The sequence below is a fragment of the Anomalospiza imberbis genome, chromosome 1, assembly GCF_031753505.1.
Source record: "Anomalospiza imberbis isolate Cuckoo-Finch-1a 21T00152 chromosome 1, ASM3175350v1, whole genome shotgun sequence".
Lineage (NCBI taxonomy): Eukaryota > Metazoa > Chordata > Aves > Passeriformes > Viduidae > Anomalospiza > Anomalospiza imberbis.
The window spans coordinates 14886416-14911939 of NC_089681.1; the positions used below are offsets into that span (position 1 = coordinate 14886416).

The 25524-nt window shown below is 38.6% G+C and overlaps 1 protein-coding gene across 1 annotated transcript in view; it reads left to right on the plus strand.

Moving 5' to 3' along the window:
* Positions 1-16519, plus strand: part of EIF3H (eukaryotic translation initiation factor 3 subunit H) — an 85964-nt gene extending 69445 nt beyond the window's left edge. The window contains exons 4-8 of the mRNA XM_068182622.1: positions 980-1079; positions 2482-2631; positions 10734-10854; positions 14085-14217; positions 16257-16519. Coding sequence (XP_068038723.1) covers positions 980-1079; positions 2482-2631; positions 10734-10854; positions 14085-14217; positions 16257-16354 — 602 coding nt within the window. The 3' untranslated portion in view covers positions 16355-16519. The remainder of the gene's footprint in view (positions 1-979; positions 1080-2481; positions 2632-10733; positions 10855-14084; positions 14218-16256) is intronic.
* The last annotated feature ends 9005 nt before the right edge of the window (positions 16520-25524 follow it).

Below are 25524 nucleotides of genomic sequence, written 5' to 3' on the forward strand. Positions count from 1 at the left end.
TTTATAGCCTCCCCCTCCCCAAACACTCACAGTTTGCCATATCTGGCAGACTTGCATATAGTTTCCAGCTGAGAAGTAAATGTAACGTCCTGAGTATCTGTCAGAAAAAATACTAATGAATACGATCAATCTTATGAGCTGCCCCAAAATTGTTTCAGTATGTTAACAATTGGATTACAGTAAAGAACAAGTTGTTAAAGTATACTTATATTGGCTGGAAACATTGCATCATCAGACCTTGATGAATTTTCCACTTGTTTCAGTCTATTTTGGTTTTCATTTTATCACCGATTGCTAAAAGTTTTACTGTGTTAAGTTTCAGACAACATGAATGTTAACACAGCTTTTATTCTCGTGTTGGCATGCTTCAGCTGTTATCATGCTGCAAGTGTTAAGCTTCTTTGTCCAAGGAATGTAACAGTTTGTTTAGAAAATTTCCCCCTAAATTCAGCAGAATATGTCAAGGCAAAACAAATCTTTGTATATACCAGTTACATTGTCATGCACAAAGCAGCGTGGCAGCTTGATCTGAATTAGCTTATTGCTACTCTAAAATTACTTTCTTTTCATACAAAATGTTGTTTAACGAATATTTTAATTTACTGCAGAATGACTGGAAGGAAGAATCTTTATTTAAATAAGGTCACTCTTACATAAGTTCTGTGGATAATTCATATAAAAAAAGGAAATGTGAATTGGACCTTTAATGGGGAAATAATGCAAGTAGAATGAATCAAGATTCCCCTCAAGTTCTCCAAGTTAAGTTTACTAATTGGCATCACTTTATATTGTTAGTTGTATTTTACACAGCAGTGCAGTAGGACTGCCTTTGCTATAGCGTCTTTTCTGTGTTGTCTTAATTTTTTTTTTTCACTAGGACCACTTAGTAATTTTCGTCCTGTTTATGTCATTCAGATTTAAAAAGAAAAAGGCAGTCTGGGTTTGGTAATAATAGGCTTCTTTCCATTTTTAATAATAGATCCCATTAAGACTGCCCAAGGGTCTTTGTCACTGAAGGCTTACAGGCTGACTCCCAAATTGATGGAAGTTTGCAAGGAAAAAGACTTCTCTCCAGAAGCGTAAGTAACTTCAAATAATGTTTTCTCATAGGGCTTGCTGAGTAATTGGGATGCAGAATGGTACCTGGGATTATGGAATGCTGTATTTTAAAATCTCATGTAACAGTGTGTGCTGGGGAAAATGGGCCACTATGGGCTGTGGCAGTCATGCAGTAGCACAGTGGGCTGAGGAGGTCTGGAAGGCTGGCAGGGCATTTTCAGAAGTGGGGGCACCCAAACTGGGTTTGGGGCTAGTCAGAGGGCATGCTGTGAGGACCATGGAGTAGATAGTTGTACGTGGGAAGAGAGCCAAAAACAGACGGAAAAAAAAAAAAAGGGGCGGGGGGGAGGGAAATAGATCATCTGTCTTTAAGCTCTTTTCTCTCCCCAGAATTAAAATGGAACAGGTATTCTGGAATAGCTGTCCTAGTGTATTTGTTCCAAATTAACTCCCCATGTGGACACCATCTTCTGGAGTAATGTAGGATAATTACTCTGTTTCAAAAGATTAGCTACTTGTTACAGATGTAGGCCATAGCATCCTTTGCCTCCACTGCTTGGTGTTCAATAGCAAAAGCACAAACCACTTGTTATAATCACTTTGTTGAGGAAAAATGTATTCATTTCATTGCTTGGTGTCTTAAACTGTAATGATGAGCAAACAAATCTCAGTCAAAAAAAAGGGGAGGTGGAGGCAAAAAGCAAAAGTTTTTCTTCAAAATCCAGCATGAATCTAAAGAAGTTAAGGCTCTATTTCTGTAGAAACTTCTAAATCATGCTTTTATATCCATATTTTATGAAAAGTATTACTGTCTACTTTATTTACTTTATTATAAAGCAACAGCAATAGTTTTTTATGTGTATACTTAAAAAAAAATACACACTAAAAATTTATGGTTTAATGTTCACCGCAGAATTGAATTATTCCAAAACATACAGTATTTTGTGAATCTACTTTTTTGGTCAGTAAAATTTTTACTTATTCAGCTCTTGGGAAAATTGTTCTTCATTGTAGTAGTTACGATATTTAAAGGTATTTTAGCATCATGTGGTAACTAACTGTTTAGTTCTGCTCAAGAAACGCTGATGGCAGGAAAATCAGTAAAATATTTTGGAAGGGGCAGAGTTAATCCTGTCAGTACAGTCTCTTGCTAGAGGCTTTTTCATGTAGATAATATATTAACAAGCAAGGCAGCTGCTTGTCTTCTGAGAATTTTTCCTAGAGCAGCTTTTCCTAGTCTTTGTAAACATGAGGTTTTACCATGCAAATGCTTTCTTAACAAAACTTGACTCTTGTTTAATTGTGGAACTATGAAAATCAAGAATTTTTACAAAACTGTTGTTTGTTGGAGCAACAATTCAACTAAGAGAATAAGAGAGATACTGTTTATATTAGTAAATATTCCGTAACTTTTTTTCACAGCTTGAAAAAAGCAAATATTGCATATGAAAACATGTTTGAAGAAGTGCCTATTGTAATTAAGAATTCATACCTGATCAATGTGATGTTGTGGGAACTGGAAAAGAAATCCGCCGTAGCCGATAGACATGAGTTGCTCAGTCTGGCTAGCAGGTAAGTACTTGTTACAATAATAGATGTACTTTTATTCGCTTTCCCAAACCACAGTTTAACACCTTGGGTGAAATCCCAGTCTCATTACAGTCCATGGAAGCTTTGCCTTGACTTTTAATGGGGTTAACACTTTACCCTTCATGTTCTTTTGCTGAAGGAAAAACTGCGTGGTAAAACTGTAGCATTAGATTGAAGGACTAAATTCAGTCTCTGATGCTCATATACTTGCAGTGCTTGAAATGTATAAATGTTTCAAAAGAGTGTGTTTTTTCAAGAAAATATGGGCACTGAGAAAATTCAGGCAAATAGATCTATAAAAAATAGGTTTTGTTATATATTTTGTTAAAAATTGCATAAATTATTTTGATTAAAAAGCAATTGCATTTCTTTTACTTTGGTAGCAGGATGAATTTGAAAATAAAATAATAAAGGCACTGAGAAACTGGTAAAAAATGCCACTGATTGTCGTGACACAGCATTCATGATGTCAGAAATTGTTTTAAGAGTTTCTAAAATGATCTCACAACTTGTCTAGGAATAACTTTGTCTTCTTGCAGTACTTTGCCCTGAAATACACTTTTTATTACAAAGTAGACATGACTTCTAGCAGTATGATCAAAAATGTGGCGGTATTTAAATCTTACACAACACAATACAGTTAGATTATTAATGGTCTGACCAAAATAACAAGATACACAAAACAACGCAGTATCTTGTTGCATGTAGAAGCTAGGCTGTATTCATTAATAGGTTTTTGGGGTAAAACACTTCACTTTGACATCAAGCTATTTTCTATCAAGATTCTGATCCTAGTGGCCTTTTTTCTTTTTCCTTTTTTCTCCTGCTCCCCTTCCCTTCCCCATCATGTAAGGCTGAAGTTAATGGATATGTATTTCTAGTGGTCCCTATGTTGCCTAAGTTAGCAGAAATTTTCCACTTTCTCTGCTTGAGCTTATGTCGATGTTCAGAGGGATCTGATAGCTTTTAGAGAAAGTGATCAAGAGAATGGGTATAGGCTTGAACTCTGCTGGGGTATTTACAAATGCCACATGTAATACTTAGTCAGTAATTCTGTCCAGTAAAGTTGTTACTTTGCACATTGGAATTAATGAAGTGAAGAATTCTTGCTGAGATACTCAGTGTGCTTGACTCTGCAGGTGTTCTGTTAAGTCATTTTCTTTCCATGGTCAAAGATCACAAAGCTTTTCCCATTTGAGGAGAGGGTGAGCACTGGATGTAGGAGATGACAATTTGATTCCCTGAGAGCTCCATCACTTTGTGGTGAAAATGAGGACCCTGCTGAGGATACAGAAGGTTTCCAGGTGGCCTGGCAGCCTTGCCCTTGGTTGATCCTTTGGGTTTCCTCCCATATAAAGGGCTGTGGCTACCCTAGATTTAGTAAGGGCTGACGCTAGTGACACAATACAGTTCTGGAAATGGAAAGTAATTTAGACAGATCACAAATCACAGCTTTAGGTCTTATGTAGTAACTGTTCTGTGCCACTGTCCTGACTCAAGATAAAAGATAAGAACTGTACAAATTATTTTCTGTTCTGATGTTAAATGTCTGGTGCAAGACGGGCTTTTGTGTTGGTCTTTGTATCAGTCAAGGGAATGAGAGGTGAACAAGAGAGGTACCAGCCCAAAACTAAAAACAGACTATCCTGGCAGATTTTTGAAGTTCACCTGGTCTCTTTGAGGAATTTAAAGTACTTAGTTTGGTTTGAAGGAGAGAAAGTTTTAGAAATTACTCCAGTGGGTTGTTTGAAGGTTTTTGTATGTGTCCTTTGTTTAATATTTGATAGCTGCTTTTAGTTACCAAGCAGGTTACATTCAGTGATATCTTATATTGGTATAACTGGCAAAGCAGGTGGCAAATCAAAGCATTTTAATGCTTGTTTATTCAAGGTTAGGTGCCTTGTACTGCCTGCTGAAATACTTAGCTAGTTTTTACTTGAATTCAGGTACGAAGGTTACTTTGTCAAAGCATATATTATCTGAAGTAGGGAGTTCAAATCTCCACTATACTGGAGTTTTATTTTCACATTTCCTTATTTTTGTCTTTCAGCAGTTTAGGGTAAAACATTTCAGATAACAACTTCTAATTTTGGTGCATATCTTCCTCACTTTGCTGTTGATGACAGTAGCTTCAAAGATGCCTTTTGGATTTGGCCTTGTTTTTTGGTTTTTGTCTTAGTTTGTTTTGTTTGAATGTGTGTGGGGGTTTTTTAATTTTTTTTTTGTTTGAGTTTTTGTGATTTTTGTTTGTTTGTTTTTATTTTTGTTTGGGTTTTGTTGCTGTTTTATTTCTTTGGCATCTTGGATTTGTTGGGCTTTTGGGGGCTTTTTTGGTTCCTTGGGAGCATCCCTGAAATTCTATACTGTCTGAAGCAATGATTTTGGCAATAAAATCATTTACCCATAGTTCCTCTCTTCTGGAGAGTTTGCTTCATCAAGATTTTCACATTTTCAGCCACCCACCTTGTCTGAGTTTAAAGCTCTACCTATTTGAGGCACTTTGTTTGCATCTTAGTATCTTTCTCCATTTGAAGTACATTTGTGATAATTGTATATAGTAATTTACTTTTTTGGACATAAAGTTGTGTTTCTCTTGTGAAATGTGAATTGACTCAAGTACTCTAGGCAAAGAGGTTGAAGGCAGAGTAGCACAGGGTTAGCAAGTAATAGCAAGTAAAGGCCTTTTACTCAAACAGTCATCCTGCTACCCTTAAGGACCAAAATGTCTTGAAGACCTTGGAGTACTGCCAGTCTTTTGATAGAGACTCAAGAATTAAAATCCTGTCAGATAATGTTCCAGATCTGCAGGGAAATAATTACAACCAACTTTCTCATTCTCATCCATCTCTTCCTTATTCTATTGATGATCTAGTTTAAATTAAAAAAAGCTTTTTTGTGGTCTAGCTTCATAATAGGGTTCTTCTATAATATCTCAATTTGTCTCAAGCAATTTTTCTAATAGTGTGCGTCAGTAGAAGCAAACATGTGCTGAACATTTACTGCACTAACATCTACTTGGCAGTTATATTTTTCAAACATCAGATGCAGTATTTTTGCAGAAGTAACAGAAGGGCTGCTTTGGCTTTTAAAAACAATATTAACCTTTACACATTGCACTGCTTATTCAAAACTCTCAATGTGCTTAATGGATTATTAAGATAATTATGAAAATCTCTAACTTGCAGGTGGGGGAACCTGACACAGAGAGAGTAAATGTGTTGCCCAAAGGTACACATCAAAGACAGGATGGAACTCAAGACTCTTGACTTATATATCTCATTCAAACAAAATCCTCTTAAACAGCACAGGTTGAAGGCAGGCTGAAATGCTGAGATGTAAACAAGTTCTGCTAAGTGGTGGGAACATACCTTACAAATTTTTAATCAAAAAGATGTGCTTTGCCCAGCAGTACTTCTCTAATCCACCCAAAGCTATTCCCACCAGGAGGAAAATTCTGTACAGGATGGCATCTTTCCCAAAAAGCAGTGGTTGAGAGGGGTCCTCAGCGGAGCTAACGGAAAGTGGAAAAAATGAGCAGGAGATACAGCATTTTCTAACGCTTCCTCGTGCTGTCTCTTGTTCTCATCTTCCTTAGCCATGGTAGAAGCAAAATAAAGTAAGTGAGGGGGGGTCCAATTATGGCAATTGTAGGCAAGTTTAGGGGGCTGTCTTTTTTGCACATCTCCAGCTTCAGGATTGTTATAGGCCAAAATTCAGTGCCTGGTGCAGCACCGTGACTCGGGTCTCAGAGGAGCAGGGAGATGCAGGCTGTGCCAGCTGAGCCAGGAGCTGTGCCAGGGCACAGGCAAAACTTGTGAGCAGCACATGGGCACTGGGGGCCACGGGAATTGCTGCTTCTCTTTGAAACTTGAGTGTCTGACTTGAAGCTTCATTTTGGGTGTTTGAGACCTTTAGCAAGTGTGTCTGGAGTCCTTTTCTGATTAAAGATGCTGAAGCAAATATGGGCTTCATGTGTAGTTCCCCCATTACGAATGCTACAGAAGCGAAGCCAGTTTGAGGTTCCAGTCCCAGCTGCTTGTCTTGTTTCTCCCCATTATCCCCATTTCATCTCTACATCCCTCCCACCCTCAAAGATTTTTATTTCCTCATCTGTTTCAGAATATGGCTGTACAAATAGCTTTTGTGGCATAGTCTGATGGAAAAAGTCAGACTCCCACTCCTCCCTTCCAGCCTTCCCCTCTGCCTCCCTAAAAAAAAATAGAAACCCCAGCAAGGGGTGGTTTTGCATTTACAGTAGACTGTTTCACTGAAAGAGTTTGAAGTGTGCCCACGCAAACAGCTGAATCCGTACAGCTCAGAGTTCTGTAACCTGTGGGCAAAGAGGGAGAGGCAGGGAGATGCTGATGCTGGAACCTTTTAAACTGCCTTTGCTGGCAACAGTGAACTGGACCTTTGCTCTCCTTAAAATATATCTGCAAAGGGAGGCTTTGGTGGTATAACCACTCCCTTGGGAAGAGGAAGGCTTGCATTCAGGTCTCTTAGCCAGATCTGGATCCTAAGAGGATGCCCTGTGCAGCTAGTGATCTGTGAGTTCAGTTAATGTATAGTTGTTGCTTTCTCCTTCTATGGGTGCTGGATTCCATCACTGCTGATTGCTGGGCTCGCTAGCAGGAAGAACAAGACAGGAAAGACCATCAGTATTATCTGCAGATTAGGCTACTCTGCTTACAGGTTTCTACTTTTCACCCTCAGAATTAATTGACCCTTGTATTTGACAGTTGTTAAACAAGGAATCTGTTAAACAAGAAATCTCACGTGTCAATGACTTGATCTTATATCTACCCTTGTGGGTAAACAATTACATCCCATCACATATAAGGCTGATAAAGAAAAAATGCACAGCTCAAGAAACTGCTTTCCAGACTATAGTTTCTAGTGTGTTTTATGATGTAAAGAGGCTTTGACAATTTCCCTTTGGCAGTTTGTATGTGCTAGTCATTTTGGGGCATTTTTGATTATGCTATCTCAGCTACACAAATAAATCTCAAATTATAAATTTCCAGAACTTCTATGGGTCACTCCTTATAGGTCCATGATTCTGGTAACAGTTGTGGTGAAGGAGTGTTCTCACATTACATTATTCTTCATTAGATGTGTAAGAATCCATATGGCAGGTACTTTTTCTGATTTTTAATTCCCCCCCCCTCCTTTTCTTATCTGTATTTCTTCACAAAAAAACATCACAGTCCCCATGTGAGAGGGGTGACTTTGTGATGGAAGCTGGTAGGTTTCTTCCATGAAGATTTACTGTACCAGAGGAATTATGGTCTCCTGGTGCTGTCTTAAGGTGGAGCTGTCTTCTAGCTCAATTCAAGAATGCCTTCAGGTCATCACCCCTGTGTGATCTCAGACCTGATTTGTTTCAGATGAAACTAAACTGAAAAGAGGCTTTGGGAGGATAATTACTGTGCCTCAGCTGCTTGCAGATCACTGGACCATGTCAGAAGTAGTGATAAGAACCCCCCCAAACACATGTAGCATGGCCATTGGTTTCTCAGCACCAGCTGTTTCACTTTATAGGTCTGTTCCTGTTGGTCTGCATTAGTCACTAATTTAAATGTAAACTCAATTTAATCGACTCTTTTGCTGAATCTGCTGACTGAAACGCAGCCATTGAAATAACAGTTTCATTATTACTGATCCCCCCCAGAACAACAACAAGTACAAGCGCTGAGCTCTGCCTTGTCTATACTTGACAGTCACAGAGCCCTGTAAGGAAGTGAGTCTAGATAAGGAAGCAAGGAGCACTTACTGGCACTACTTTTATAACTATATATATATATAGTTATATATATGTAATTTTTTTAAAACTTTTTTTTTTAATTGTATTGATGCATAAGGGGCATTTAGGTACCTGGCAGTGTGATCTTTGAGATCTGCTGTAGGGAATGCACAATGTTTGGAGGTGCGTAAAGCACCCTTTGGGCAAATTAAGTGTATGATGAGTGTTATGGGCTAGAGCAATGTGATCTAACTTCCAAAGTATCAGCAGAATAAACTTTAGTTGAATAAAACTTGCTTAGAGATTGTACATATGCATTTTTACAAACTGCTTCCTATTTGTCTTTCTGGTTTTTAAAGAGATGGAGCAAAAAAGGGTATCAGCCACATGAGAATTGAGGGAAAAGCTGGTCCTGTATTTGCAGCATACTTATCACTTCGTGTCTCAGTTCACATCTGTTTAAATTATCTGGTTTTTGTTGCCCTGGCAATGAGAGCAAACACTGTGTTACTGCAACTTCTGACAATAATTCTCTGTTTCTGTACTCTGTTGTACTAAGCTGGTCCCAAAGAGATTCACATAAAATCATTCTTTGTAACCAGCTATATTTCACATGGACACTATCTGTAAAATAATTATGTATTTCTGTTGTGCACATACCTTACAAGGCTATTAGTGTGTACCTATACAGGCATTTCTGATAATACCCAGTTCTAACACTAACTCCATACAATATAAACTCTGTTAAAAACTGAAAACATGCATGCTCCTGGCCATGGCAATATTCCACAGTTCTAAATTTCACGTGCTTGAAATGTTCAACCAAAAAAAAACCCCAGGAGTTTTAAAAATAATTATTATAGTGGCGCCTTTCTTGCTGTTGTGGAGCTGAAATCCTCCACACCATCTGCCTCTGTATGCAAGTGCAATTTAACACTCTGGCTTGTAAATAAATTGTGGTCTGAAGTTCCTGATGCAGACCTTTGTTCAGTGAGCAGCTCAGTGAGTGAAACAGCTGTCCTTGCACTCAGAGATAAGGGTGTCTCCAGCTGTGTTCTCTGCAGGTATTCCTAAGTGCATGATCAGCTTCTGTCTCCAGCTATGAGTTCTAAGGATTCTGGAAATAATTTACATTTAGAGAGGGATGTGCACAGTATTACATGTGTGGTTCTCTTTTGACTTTATTCATGTGTCTTGCAGTTAGAGTTTCTCCAGTCCATAGGCTGTAGGATGGTAGGAAAGCATTGTGAAAGAACAGAGAATCTCAGATAACTTGGTGAAACAGTGATTGAAGGGTGTGATTCTGACCTTGAAGTGCACCAAACTTTAAATTGGAAAGAAACTCTCATGATTATTGGTAGATTTCAGTTGAGGAAGAGAAAGATGGAGTTTAGCTTTTGAGTTGTTGGTCTTCAGCCAAGCAGGACAACAGAGCCAGCAAAACAGCTTCTGATCAAAGGGATCAATAGAGAGCAAAGTGAAAGTGAGAAAGTGTCCCTTCTTTTACTGCTCTACCCTGTAAACACAATTTAGGAGGATGTCTCCATGGGCACCGACCTAAAAACTTCCAAAACTCTGACTTGGAAGGTATACCTTAAGTTGAACATTCCTGCAAAATACTGAATCCATTGCTAAAAATGGTAACAATAAAAGTTGTTTAACAGACTGCATTTGTCTGGCCAAGACAGTAGATCGCATAACTGGAACTGGACACGCCCAGCCTGCTGCTTCCATGTTGCCTATGGTATGGAATGTGGAGCTGGCTGGACAGGACACAGACTCCCTCTCAACAGCTAGGATCAAACCATGTCTGCTGAACTTCCAGGCATGGTTAATGAGATGGAGTTCTGAAGAATATTTAACTGTTCTTACTCAGAGTAATATTTAACAGGGGGATAATTAAAAATTAGTGCAAAACCAAATTCAGGTAGTGAATTTTAAAAAGTAATTTGAAACCAAATACTTTGAGTGCATCTCCTGGAATGTTGCTTGGGTTGCATGTCACAGAAGCATCAGACTTTTTCTTTTAGATGTATGACCTGCATCTCTAATAACTGTAAATTCATGCAAGGCGTGAATTGTTTTTTCAATAGTGGGAGGTTCCTGGAAAGACCAAAACACTTAAACTTGGTATTTGCAGTGAAGCAAAGATGCTGGAGGAGGAGATGCCATGTAAAGTATCATCAAATAAATATATGAGCAAAGTTAATCAGGAACTTAAAAATTTGCAAATGGTGCCATTAGTACAGAAATACTGGTCAAGAGACAGAATGAATTTTTAATTTTAATTTTTTTTTTCAGTAGCAAATTTAATCTTTCATTAATGTTTCTCCTATTTCAGTAATCATCTTGGGAAGAGTCTGCAGCTGCTGATGGACAGAGTGGATGAGATGAGCCAAGACATTGTTAAATACAATACCTACCTGAGGAATGTAAGCAAGCAGCAGCAGCAGAAACATCAGGTTGGTAACATGGAGAAACTTAAATGAGAGCATTTTTTTCACACAAAATACAGTTTGGGTTGTGTTATCCAAGACAGATTAATTGGGATCTAAGCACAATCTTTCAAAAATACACCTATTAAGCAGTGTGGTGGGTTGACCCTGGTTGGGTGCAAAATGCCCCAGAAGGCCTCTCCTCAGCTGGGCATGGGAGAAAAAATGCGGAAGTCTCATGGGTTGATCTAGAGGTCAGGGACAGATCACTCATCAATTACCATCTTAGGCAAAACAGGCTTGACCTAGGGTAATTAATTTAATTTACTACCAGTCAAATCAGAGTAGGGTGATGAGAAATGAACCCAAATCTTAAAACACCTTCCCTTCACCCATCCCTACTTTTTGGGTTCAACTTCAGTCCCAACGTTCTCTTCTTCCCCTCAGTAGTGCAGGGGGACAAGGAATAGGGCCTGTGGTCAGTTCATCATAACATCTCTGCTGCTCCTTCCTCCTCAGGGATAGGTCCCCTCACATTCCTCCCCTGCTCCATGGACTGCAAGGGCACAGCTGCTTCACCATGTTCTGCACCACAGGCTGCAGAGGAATCTCCTTGCTCACTGACCTTGGTGTCTGCAGGGCTGTTTCTTTCACATACTCTCATTCCTCTCTCTTAGCTGGCATATTTCCCCTTTTTTTCCCCCATCTGAAATATTTTATCCCAGAGGTACTGTCACTGTCACTGTTGGGCTTGGCCTTGGCCAGTGGTGGGTCCATCTCAGAGCCAGCTGCTGTTGGCCGTATTGGACATGGGGGCAGCTTCTGGCAGCTTTTCACAGAATCCACCCCTGTAGTCCCCCTGGTAACTAAAATCTTGCCGCACAAATGCAGTACAAGAAGATTTATAAAATGGGTTAGTCAGTATGAATTAATTCACTTCTAGGGGTATATGGTATGGATTTAGCTTTCTTTGCTATTTTACACGTTTATTAGCGATTTAGGATAAACCAAAATAATTTATAAATACACCATGGACACAGGAATAAGATATTCAGTAAATGAAAGGGGTGAAACTACAAGTTTTGCTCCAAACCAAACTGTGTCTTAGTACCGTCACATGTAGTCATGCATCTAGAAATAAAGAAATATAGTCCAGTGGACTGTGAAGAAGTTGGACTGTTCTCTGATTGAAAAGGACATAAGAGACACATTTAGTATCAATAAATAGTGATGCTGATTGGGTGATGCTGACTTTCAATCCCTGGTGCCAAAGGGCCTCTATAAAATCCAATGCAATAGAGAATTAGAATTAAAATCCACTGATTAGAGAATCTTGAGTATGAAGTGCAGCACTAGGTGACCCTGCTTGCGCAGAAGGGTTGGACAAGGTGGCCTCCAGAGGTGCCTTCCAACCTTCCAACCTTAACTATTCTGGTGTTTGAAGACAGTATTACTTTCTTTGCTCTGGCTGCACAGATAAAGCAATGCTCGTCTGACTGTAGGAGGATGGTGGTAAATAGGAAAAAAGCACTATGAGAATTATTTGAAAGCCTGGAGAGAAGATTTTTCATGAACAGAATTCACATAATATGATAAGTTAACAAGTTACTTGCTTACTCAAGAGATACCTGCATGAAGAATAAATTTGAGCTCTTTTATCTAGCAGACAGAAATATGACAAGATTCAGTACTGGTCAACTGAAAATGGGCCAGATCACTTTTAAGATAAAACGTTGCACTTATTGCCACACAAAGTGATTATTAAAAAGACTTCATCACTGACTGTTTTAAAATCAAAATTACTTTTTTTCACATAAATAAAGTGTAGCTTGAACAGGGAATATTTTAGGGAAGCAGCACATGATCAGTGGTCTATCCTGGCCATGGAATTCCCAGGGACATGGAAGCTTCATGCATGTTACTTCAGATTTTTTATTCCCTCATTGCCTAATTTGAATAGAAAGATGACATCTACTTCAAAGGTTTTTGTTAACAACAAGGGGATCTATTTATTTTGAAAAGCAGAGCAAAGTAGGTTCCATGGTGTCTCACTTAATTTCTTTACTAACTATAGCTGCTTTAGTAGTGGCTCATTGCAGCATACTTAGTGGTTGTAACTTCATTTCTAAAATGGAGCAATTGTGATTAAGAGCAAGCCATTTCAATAAAGAATAATAGGCAGACTGCTGAGAAGTGAATGGGATAATGCAAAGAAAGAAGAAACTGCATGCAATTCACATACAAATATGGGCATTTCAGATTTTATTTTTAACATTGTCCAAAACCATGTATTTGTCACTACTACTGGAAAAAAAATTAGTTCATTTGATTGTGCCACCAAGTAAGAACTGTTTTCAAACTCATTGGATCGCAGATACATGTAAGTAAGCAAGAGAAAACACTCTGTACTCTTTGTCTCCTTAAAGACTTTTTTGTTGTGTTGAATGTGAGGACTTTGAAGACAAACTTTATAACTAAATCCTCACTGCCACATACAGTATGAAATCTCACATAGTTCCTGAATTTATGAGCTTTGCAAGAACAAATGTTTATCTGGTAGCTGCAGAAACGTTTGTCTCAATTTTTATAAAGTTTGAGTAATCTCTGTGGCAAAGAGAAGTATGGAAAATAATTTTTTTCATGTATATATAGCAGAAAAACTTTTACAAGCTGCTGTTCTAGCATATTAATAGAGAAATGAACCATTGTGCTTGGTTTCAGCCACCACTTTGTTCTCAGTTTGGAGTTAATATTTTTTTGCTTAAAATACTTCATTTAATCAAGTTCTCTTCCCCTTTCACATTAATATTGTTTTGACCTTTAACTTACATAAAATGGAGAATTTTTGGTTTGTGCAACTATCTGAGGTGGTGGCTTCTCATACCCACATATTCCACCCTTGCTTTTCTCTATTGTGTGGGGCAGTGGAGGCCTTTCTCAACCATGTTCTATTCTTCCCATCAGATACAGTGTTTTTCTCTGAAAAGTTTTAGAAGCTAACCCCACTATCTCAGTACTATATGATTCTCCATTATCTCACCTTTTTAAGGTGCCAGTATGTGGGATGGGGAATGCCTTGTTGCCAGTGAATTCACAGTAAATTGTGGATTGCATTTTATTGTTTGTAGTAGCCTGAATTGCATTAAATAATGTAATTTTTAAAACACACTTGCTGGTTTGTTGAAAACATCTGTAAATAAAATTTTTTGCAGCTTTGTAAGTCCTGCTGCATTTTGATGCTGTTGTTTTATTTTCAGTATCAGCAGAGACGTCAGCAAGAAAATATACAGCGTCAAAGCCGAGGAGAGCCCCCTCTTCCTGAGGAGGACATCAATAAGCTGTTTAAACCACCACAACCACCTCCAAGAATGGAGTCACTCCTTATTGCAGGTAATGTTTAGCAGTGCTTTCAAATTACCTTTTAACATAAGAATATCTGCTTGGGGAAAAGTGCAGTTGTATCCTTTGAAAGCATTTTAAGTTTTCATTACTTTTGCCATTATGGTGTGACATTTTGGCTTGGTAGCATTCCAGATCCTATCCTTGATATTGTAAATTTGAGATGAAGAGATGGAGAAATGCTCCACAGGGAAGGCTTTCTGCATGATTGGGTGTAGCTGCTCCCTTCACTCATGCCCCAGCTCCTCCCTCAGCTCCAGAAGTCCAGGAGCTGTGTAGACAAGACTCAGGAATAAGCTCTTTGGGCTGGAACTTCTGATTCAGAGCAGTTGACAGCAGCCCCAAGTTATTGATAACATTTCTAGGTTTGAACTGATTGTTGCATCAGCTGAGAAGGTTTTGCTTTAATTTCAAATAGAATGGAGATAATTTATTTGTTTTGTATGGCCAGCGATTTAGGGAAACTATCCCCATATTCTTGCACTGCCAGGAGAGGAAAAATATAAATGGGAGCAAAGCATAGATAGTTAGAGATACCACGCCCCAGTTTCTTCAGTTCACTGGTGGGTTGCAGGCAAAGCCACTGTCAGTGCCTGTCCTGTGCTTCCTGAAAGGGTAAAAATACCTGGGACCTCACAGTGTCAACAGAGAGCAGGCAACCTAGGTGTCCTGCTAAGTAAAATAAGTTTGGAAAATGTCATGAGAAAGCAAATTGTTTAACTGTAGCAGGCTTTTTGGACCGGATAGCTCTCACCTTGTTTTGTACTGAGAGAAAATTCAAAATCCTGGTAATGTACTGTACATCAAAGAGTGCTTTGACGTTAAAAAAAAAAAAAGTGGATTTGAATTACCTGAATTTTGAAGTGACCAAGAGATTATTATTTTAATATTTAATAGTTTCACAGTGATAATAAGTGCTGTGTTTAGAAGAAAGAATATTCTTGATTTATGACTCCTTACAGAGTCTTTTAGAAAACCCTATTGTTTTTATAGTTTTTAGCAGTTACTGAATCCTAGCAGCATTAAAGTATTTAAATATTCAGCTCTAGCAGAGCTTATAAATGCAACTGAAGAGTGTATATGTGTAGACGTGTGTTTTATGAAAGTGAAAGCTTAGGATGAATCACCCCTTACAAGAGGAGGAATTGAAAACTATTATACTTAAAGACAGCTTTCAGCCAAAGCACTTTCTTTCTTTGTTCTTTGTCAGGGGAAAGATTTGAAGTAAAGTCAGGGGAAGAATTGAAAGCATCCACTTCAACTTAGATGAAGTAAAGTTTGTGGATAAAGAATAAAACTTAGCTCTTTGTCTCTGAGGCATTGAAAAACTTTTCAAATAGTTAAATCAAGAGTTTATTGGCTTTCTAAACAGCCTTAATTTTGATTAAACTGGCTTCAGGTTTTGCTATTCGTAGCTAACAAGGGAAATAACTTGTAGCTGTAAGAGTATAAAAATGTTTTGATGGGCACGTTTGATTTGTAAAGCACTGACAAATCTTCATACCCTGATGATTTTTGAAATAAAGTGAAATGTTAGGTAGAAAAAAAGGCTAGCAGAATGTCAGAGAGGAATAGCACAATTTTCATTGTGCTGCTGAAAAATACTTCTTGCAATAATTTTAATAGAGAAAGCATATGCATAAGAACAGAACTGAAATTCAGTCTTGTAGAATTTTTAGAGCAGCTAAATTGAAGAATTAATGTGATCGAGCTTTCAGTTCAGCAGCAAGAATTGCTTATTCTTTTTATTGTCATATGTATTTTCAGAAATTGTATGTAGTATTGCTGGAAAATTAAGGGGTTTTTTGAGCATACCAATTTACCTGTTCTCCTAATTTAGTTTCTTCTTCCCAAACATATTTGGGCATCCTGAAAATGTAAAATTCCTTTGTGTGGAGTAGTTGAGCGGTGTTAATGGCTTCTCTATAAATCCTCAGTGATTCACACACATTTTGCTTTTGAAAAACTATGTTCTGGGGTGTCTTTCTGAATTTCAAAACTGACAAGGGTTTACTCTTTCCTTTTGACAGGTCAAATTAATACCTACTGCCAGAATATTAAGGAGTTCAACGCACAGAACCTGGGCAAGCTTTTCATGGCTCAGGCTCTCCAGGATTACAACAACTGAAGAAACTTTGCTGAAGCCTTCAACAAGAAGAGTAATTTACAGCTTTACACTGTTCATGATCATCTTGAAAATTTATTATATTGGGAGGAAAGTCTTGTAAAACAGTCAGCTTGGTTTATGTAGAATTCTCTTATAATAGAAAAATAAAGGCACATTTTAATGATATTTTAGTATTTTCTTACTTGTTGGCCGAATTGAACTGGAATTTTCTGTGGTTGCTCAGGTTTTATAAATGTTTGGCAGTTATTCATGTTTAGTCATAGCAAATAATACAGGTTTTATTTAACTTGGAGTCAGAAATAAAAACAAATATTACAAATGTTCAGTATAACTGACTTAGAGGAGAAATTTAAGATTTCCCAGTTTTGGTTGAAAAGTTACAACTGCAATGTGCTAGACACTTGGGGCAGTTGCTCATTTTTATTTTAATCTGTTTGGACAGTCTGGTGCAATGGTCCTTCTGTATCACAAATGTTTCTTAGACTTCACATTCAGAAATACACAAAACCAGTGGGACGTGGAGACTGGTCATCACCATATTTTGTTGTGTTCCCATTTCCTCTTGCTGCCACCAGCTGGGTTGAAGTCAGAATCTGGAACAAAAAGCTGCAATGAAAACCAGTTAATGGTTGGACTTGGAGATCTTAAAGGTCTTTTCCAGCCTAAGCAATTCTGTACAATCCAGTGATGCTACCGAATTGTTCATGACAGAAAGTCCAGAATTAGCTGGAGCAGCCAGTGTGGTGTAAAAGAGCAGCATCTGCTGGAGCTTTGTCATGTGGATGAGTCTTTATTCCTGAACTTGGTCTACTTACCTTTTTAACAAGACAGTTAAAGATTTAGTACATGGCAACTTACACGTGTTGCTGTCATGATTTCGTCTTTTTTTCCTCTTGAGTTCTTGCATATCGTTATATGAATACCAAGAGCTTAAAATGGCTGAAAAAGTGTAGTTTGGGCTTTTAAAATAATACCCTCTAAATATGGACCTAGCATGGAATGTTTCAGCCTCTGAGGTGTATATTTTGGATAGTCAAGTGTGTGAAACCAGGGGTTTAGACTAAGTACTTATTCTTTTCCAGTCTAAACTATAATGATTGCAATATTTATGTAGATATGCATGCAAATTTTGTTCAGCCTTCACATATCTGTCAAATTGCCAGGCTGATATTTTACTTTGGAAACCTTGGGCACCTTTTCTTTGTGTTAGCTTTCATACAGTGAACTCCTCTGAAATCAAAGATCACTGAAGTATCCTGCTACAGTGCCACATGATTGAGTTTCATTTCCTATACAAAAAATACTCAAACTGTGTTAATTTTTCTAGTTTTCTGTAGCACCAAAATAACCACCAGGGAACAGAAGTAGGAGCAGATAATTAGGCTAAGATGAGACATTTGAGAGAGAAGAAACGATCTTCTGGATAACTGGGAATAGAAGACTGACTCTGTATGTGTATGGAAGGAAGCAGCAGTAACATTATACATACTAGGAGGTCTGTAAAGTTAGCAAAACAAATACTTGGAACAGGTTAAAAACAACCTGTGTGTTTTGAATTAGTTCTTTAGGATTGAGGATGTAAATGGAGAAAGAAGGCAGTAATATTCTGCGCTGAAGTTTAACAAGCTCAGTGGATTTTATTTAGCCAGATTGAAAATATGCTAAATGTCAATTAAAGTCCATTAAGAAATAAGGAAGACTTCAGTAAAGATTTGTAGCTTCTAAAGGCATAGACCTGTGTCAGAAAGGGAAATGAGATACAAAAGTAGGTGAGGTGTAAGCAGATTTTGGAGATGATTTAACTGTTCTGTTCTGAATTACACTTTGGTCTTCTGTCATGGTGGAAATAATCAAGAGGAAGCTTCTCTGGGAGGCAAGAGAGGTGGAATCACTTGAAGGTGTTGATCAATAAAAGAATTGACATCTGTGGAGATGGGAGATTAATAGGGATGGGGCTGTGTCTTCATACTGGATTCAGTGTGGACTTTCCCCACTATAGCTATATAGCTATTTCTATAGCTTTGCTTTTACTTGTTCTTTACCTAATGTAAGTGAGCTGGCAGCTCATGCACCACAAGATATGACCTTTCTATTTCTGATTATCATAGCACTACTTGTTTTTTCTGCTTTCTTGTCTGTGAAAGGCTTTTTTTTTGTATACTAGTGAATATGTAGTGATATAATGTCTTTGAGAAATGTGTATAAAGAAGTTAGAACTTCTTTTTGGTCAGTAAGCCATTGCAGAGGCAGGCATGGCCTCTTCCCCATGGTTCCCTCTTCACAGGTAACGCATAAGCACACAGGAGACCAAATGTGCATGCAGGGGAAAACCTGCCCTGTGGTTACTAGTTACACACACGGTCTGCATCAAGCTGTCATCTCCTGTCAGGCTCCTAACCCTGCAGGTTTGTGTTGGGATAACTGGCTTGTAATTTATTTTTTATTTCTGCAGAACTGTAATCCTTGTAAGAGAAAGTGTTACTATGGTATCCATCTCTAATTGGTGTGAATATTACAGGCTCTCCAAGCTAGATGTGCAAGTCTTTCAAAAGTGACATTTGAAAGGAGAAAAAAGGTGACAATTATCTTAGTTTTGATGCAGGAAAAGAACAGCATTTCTTCTAGTTGTTTAATACTTAGGATCTTTACCAGTATAGCTGGTGAGATTTTGCTGTGAGATTTACTGTTTCTGTTCCACTGCTGCTTGTGAAAAGTCTAATTGTACCAATAATTGGAGCCAACATGGAAGTGAAGCACTGTGTCCCTTAACCACAGCACTAGCTCAGGTCCCATTCCCATGGCTGCCACTTACAGGTGCCCCTTTCCCAGCACCCTTGTCCTGTGTAGGCAAAAAAGCCTTGCTGGTGAAGGGTGAGGTGGATGCAGCTTGGTATTGTATAAAGGGGCAGAAATTCTGTGCTCTGGTCGTTTGAGATAGTCACAGCAATGTGCATGCTTCCACTTGACTCAAGGCAAAGTGGAACAGGTTAATCTCAGCATTTCTAACAGGCTGAAATGTCTCTGGTTGGATCAGCACCCCAGTTATGCTCAGGACAGGCCATAGGAAAAGGTGCTAAACTTTGGACTATCTATTGGTTTAACTGAAAAAATAATTTTTTTAGATACAGTTAACTGCCAGTGATTCTGTTCAGTGATTCTGCCAACTAGATTCTGTTGTCAGAATCTAGTCCTTAACATTAATATTTAAGGAAAATGAAACTAAATGGGAGAGCTTTTCTATAATCTGAATGTACTTGATGTGACCTTGCCTTGATGTCATGATACGATGCGCTGTTTCCATTCTCTGTTTGGTATTTTCAAAGTTGGACCAGAATCCATCAAAGCTGTAAAGCATTCTGCTGCTGACTGCCCCCATGGAGGAAGCACAGGGTGCTCCCCCACTTCTACCCAGGTTATCATGTTCCTTTTTTCTTTTCCACTCCCATGATACTCTCCCAAATATTTAAACATTTAGGAGGCATAATTTCTATTCCTGTGTGTCCTGTTGAAGTCTGGACATGTATGCAGAGCTGACCAGTGTGGGTATGAGGAACTGCCACATAAGGGTGAGTAGTGTTTGTGCAGATGTAAACATGTGCACAGAGGGGCAGAGTAGAGAAGGTCTGAGTGAGGTTGCAGATGTCCTTTTTGGTGCTAGCAAGGATGCTCAATGGGATTGCCATTGGCAACCAATAACGCTTGTAAAGAACATTTGACATTTTTGTGTTTATGCTCTTTATACTTGCAAATTTCTGCACCCATGCATTCATCTTGTTGGTCTGTATTGCTCAGTTTTTTCCTTTCTGACGAATCTCTGATATGACAAATCACGGGTGACAATCTGAGGCATCTTTAAGAAGCAAGCACTATTTAATGGTTCTCACTTGGCAGCCAAAAGACTCTGAATGCTCTGTTGAGATGTCGTTAGGAGCTGGTGGTGCAAATAATATCCCAGTCAAAATCTGTGCAGTGTGTGCAGCAAGAGGAATTGAATTGCTGTCTGTAGAACTGCTTCTCATCCGGATTGACAGCCCTGGGGTGAGAGATACGTCCCTCATGATTTTCCTTGCCTGTGCGTTTCTCCCCTTGAATCCTATACTGCCTTTTAATTTTCTTCAGATTTTGCCCACAGCTTGTTGATTTTTAAGCAAAACCAGCATGCTGCTCTAAACCCCATGCCTTCTGTCATTATATTTATTTTTCCATGAATTCTTCTGGAAAGCTTTGTCTGCAGTTGGAATGATGCTTTAAATTTTGTGATTTGAACATTCCATTTATGGTGGAGGTTTGATTTGCTCAGGTGTCAGGTATGATCCCAAGTTCAACTTTCTCATGGCCCTGCCCTTCAGCTGCAGGGCCCTTAAAGCCTTGGCACTGCTCAGGAGATGGTGGTGCTGCTCTTTGGACTAGTCCAGAGGGACTCGTTCAGAAGCTTTTCATGTCAACTTTATTACTGGAAGGAGGTTTATACAAAGTTGGGCTTATGTTTTATTTTTGATCTTTTATTGACAGAACAGATTGCTGTTGACACAACTCATCATATGCTTAGCAGTAGTGAACTGTGCAGAGCTGTGGAGGATGTCTAAAAACAACAGCTTTGCAAAAGGCTCCTTACTGAGAGAAAAGCAAAACACTCCTTAATAAAAGAAAAGTTAATGTCTTATTCAATTAAAGCAAACATTTATATGTGAGGAAAAATGGCGAGATCCATTTTACAATGATATTAAAAGGCATTAGAGTGTCAGTAAAATAAACAAGGAAGAGTAGCAATATATTAATCCATCAGAAACACAACTGAAGCCTTCCAAACTTCATAAGATGAAAAGAATATATGTACAAGGATTGCCATTCTGGTTTGAATGATCAATTTATTCGGTCTCTCTCCATTACTGAGGGTGATGTTGCTTAAATGTCATATGATGCATCAATCTTTTTTTCCCTTCTGGATTTGACCAATACATACGTAGTTTTATATGTCATGTTTTCATTATTCAGTGTGTGATTTCATCCCTTATCTCTCAATAAAACTTACGGAGAGCCATATCCCTCGGGTTAGAAAGTTGAAATCTGGTTGAAAGTTTCAGGGGTCTCATAACACATGCAGTGTTTGCTTGCTTGCGTATCCTGATGTTTGAAAACAAAGCACTTTAATAGGTTTTCTCTGTCACAAAACTGGTTTTTTTTGTTTTTTCCAAACTCTTTCACTTTGCTTCTTTAACATTAGCACATTTAATTTTTAGCTCACAGATTGCATCTAAGGCAGAAAAGCATATTATATAATTGGAACTCACCATTTGTGATTGACTTGCCTTTTTCAAGATGTGGTAAAAAATGTGCTTGAAAGGGAAGTCCTGACTAATAATGACCAATTTATGAATTTTAGAAGTAAGTAGATCAAGGCTAGTCTGTCTTGCAAGAATTTTAATACATGAGCAGTTTCTGTTTTGGACCAAATGTGTGATTTCCACACAGATTTTTTTATTGGGGAAAAAAAAAAAGGCAAAAAAGGCATGATTATATTAATTGCTGTGCAGAAGTCTGGCAAATCTGTTGTTACTGGCTATGAAGAAAATAGTTTCCAAAATGATTAGCAATTCCAAATCCCAGTGATGTTAACAACTTCTTTTCATGGACTTTAAGGTCATATTAAAGTTAATAATTTTTAACGTGACTCCTGCAGTCATGCTCTAAGACATCTAAGTTTCTAGTACAGTTAGAGGGGAAAAACCCTTTCAGTTCATAGAAAAGCACTTTCTACAGTTATATATGTGAGCACAAGCAATCATGGGCTTGGTTTCTTGTGGCTTTTTGGTCTTCTTAGTTCAACCACAAATATCTGTTCACAATGACTCCTACACACAACTGCCACATTAGATGTTTAGTTCTCTCTCCAGGAGTTTCTCACTTCTGAGCAAGTGCTGGTGCAGCTCCCGTGGCCACGGCTCCCAGCCCGCAGGGCCGTGTGTCCTGCAGGTCTGCCCGGGACTTTGGCAGCTCAGCCCGCTGCTCTGTCTCGTAACTGTGCTTGGCCAGTGAGTTTAGAAGGTATCAGATGAGCTAAGAGGCTGCATGACTGTGTTAGCTCTGCCTCGTTAGAAAAGCTCAACATCATCCTTCATTAATGCTGACACCACCAGCTGTGCGCAGCACAGAGTGTGTGAAGGGGAGGCTGTGCAGATCTGCATTCACAGGGACCACCAGCATCCATCCTGGGCTGGCTTACATGGAGTGCAGTCAAACAAGCTCTTTGGAAGTGAAGAGCTCCCATTCGCAAATTGATTTTTTGTTAAGATTTCCATGAGCATTTAATTAATCCCCACGCTCCAAGGAAAACTTCTGTTTAGGGGGGATAGCCAGACATTTTAATTTTATGTAACTATAGAAGGGAAATCAGGTAATTTATGAGAGGCTTCTGCATCAACCACCAAATCACTTCCATGGTTGTAAAGTGACTGGTTTGTGTTTGTCTGTAAATTATACATGCTGCCAGAAAAGTCAGCATTTTTGGGTGTGAATATTTCTTAAATCATTAGAACTTTCATTAGATCATAGCATCACTAGAAGAGACTACTTTTGTTTATATATGGTATTTTTCATCTCTCTTAAATAAGTGGCAAAAATCAGGCATCTGAAATTTCTCATCCCCTTCACAGGTGGCTGCTGCTTTTTCCTCTCTAGGGACAACCAAACTTTAATTTTCTCCTACAAAATATAGAAGGGCATTCCTCACTGAAGGAGGTGAAAGAGGACCTGGGCCATGGGCTTAGCAATCCCAAAGGAGGAAACCCCCCACACCTGGCAAGAAGCTTGTCCATGTCTTGTGGCTCACCAACCACAAGCTCTGCCTGCCACCAGACCATAGCAGTGAATGTGCCACTCTAGGTACTACAGTGTCAGTAGTGCTGTTGATAGACATGGCTGAATAATTTCTTTATGTAGAGGGCAGCTCTTCTTGATTTGAAATGTATGAGCTGCTTCTTCATTCACATCTGCCTGGCAATACAGATGTGAGCCCAACAGGAATCCTATCTAAACCCGGATACAATAGATCCAGATAAAGGTCCTCCCTGAGAAGGCCCTTGAATCCCAGTGCTTCATTCCTCCAGTACAACAAGTAGCAATTCTCTCTTTTGTATTTTTTGAGTGTAAGCTCCTTAAGACACATGCTGTCATCTGTCATATGCATTTAAAGTACTTCATGTGCTCAATCCAGCCCATGCTCAGCAGGCCCTTGATATCGTTTGGAGAATCTAAATATAATTGCCTTATTATTACATCTTATGGAGAAAATAGTACATGATTAGGCTATTAAAAGGTTGTGTACTGAGTAACAGGATGAAGATTGCACTGACAATTCAGGTTTTTCCTGTCTCTTGAGGGCTCAGATTTCCAAAGTCTAGTAAAGCAGAAATTATTGTATGAATTTGTGTAGACTGCCATGCCAGCTGTGTTTGAGGCTGTGTTGGAGACACAGTTACTCTCTCTGAGAGGCAAGAGAGTGGAAAGCAGCAGCACAATGCAATTACCTGCTATGTGTACCTGACAGCAGAGAGGTGTTAATGAGCTCCTTTGCTACCTGCCGAACAGCAAAGCCGTGTTGAGGCCAAAATGCATAGATGTGATGAACCCTTCTGGTCTGGTAATGCTACCAGCCAGACAAGGTTGTTCTGCCTCCCCTCTTCTTAGCACCTGATTTTAATTTCTTATGTTTCTTAATTCTGTAATTAGATCATCATGTTACTTATTGTCAGCCTTCATCCTTGGTCATTCTTTGAATTTTAAGATCAAAACTCTTACTTTTCCTTGCGGAAGTGACAGAGCTTTTCATATGAGGCTCTAGTTTTCCTTCTCTTTTTTCTTTTTCTTTTTTTTTTTTTTTTCCCTTTTCTGTAACCTCAGCCTTGGAAATAGTTGAATCCCTTGAGCTAAAGCTTCCCAAAAAAGATCCTATTAGTCAGACAGCTAACATCAGGAATGTTTAGCCTGAATTGTTCAAAGTTATCCTGAAGCAGAGTATTACAATGGAAAATATTAAGTAGCTTCCTCATAAGTGTGGCTACTTGTGCTGCCAGTAATATCCTTGGCCTTGTAGAGAATGTTCTTGTGCTAGCTAAATTAGATTAACTAGGAAATTTGCTCATTCTTTAATGTCTATCAGATTTGAGACTTCTAGGCTTAAGCCTGCTGCCACTAAAGCTGGTGGTGAAACTATTGGATTCTGTGTGAACGTGGACTTTTCAGGGGTGATGTGAAAATTTTGTACTGTTGAAATCTGTTAGTATTAAGAATATAAGAATATAGGCATTACAGTGCAAAACTAAAGAGAATAGCTTTCAGACCAGACTTAAGTGTGAACAAGAATGTGTACGACAATTCAGTCAGTTTTAACATTAGCTTGTAAAAATCTCTAAGTGTATTAAGAACATAAGAGTTCCCATGGCTTCTGGTAAAATTACATTTTTAATATTGTATAAAAAAAAAAGTGTGATGAAGGGTTCAATTCATTTTTTTCTGAATGCTTCATATATCTGAAGAATTACAGCTCTTGGGAGACCATAATATAATGTCTAAAGTCATATTGGTATTTCATGTTTTGTCATTGTAGTTCTGTTTCAGCCTCTGCACCTTATTCCATTATCCTCAGATATGCTGTGGAATTATTCCAATTTAAATAGTTTTTACCTCTCTGGCAAGAAAGCAATTCAATTGTATTACCTGCATTGTTTTTTTAAAGAAACTGGTAATATAAACTGCTGCCCTTTTCAACTGGAGATGGCTGCTTGGTGGCACTATTTAATAGCAGGACAACAAGTAGGGTCCCAGCTGGCATATTGTCACTGGGCTGTATAATATGTGCTCTGCTGCTGAGAACAGTTGAGACATTTGCAGATTTAAAATACTGAGCCATTTTGTCCTGTATTTTGTATGTGTTAGGCAATTTTTTTTTGTCCCCATGAAAATCTGGAATATCTTCAATGCTGTGTCATGTTGATTTTGAATCCCCAGAGGCTTTTTTTTCAGAGCTAAAAACCTGCTGTGCCAGGGCATGGGCCAGCCCAGAGTTGTCTTTGGGAGCAAGTAGTTCAGAGGGATGAATCACTGCCTGAGATAAGTCACCTCGCTGGGCTGTGGTACCCCAGCTAGCTGGAGTCCTTTCTGTGTGCTGTGCA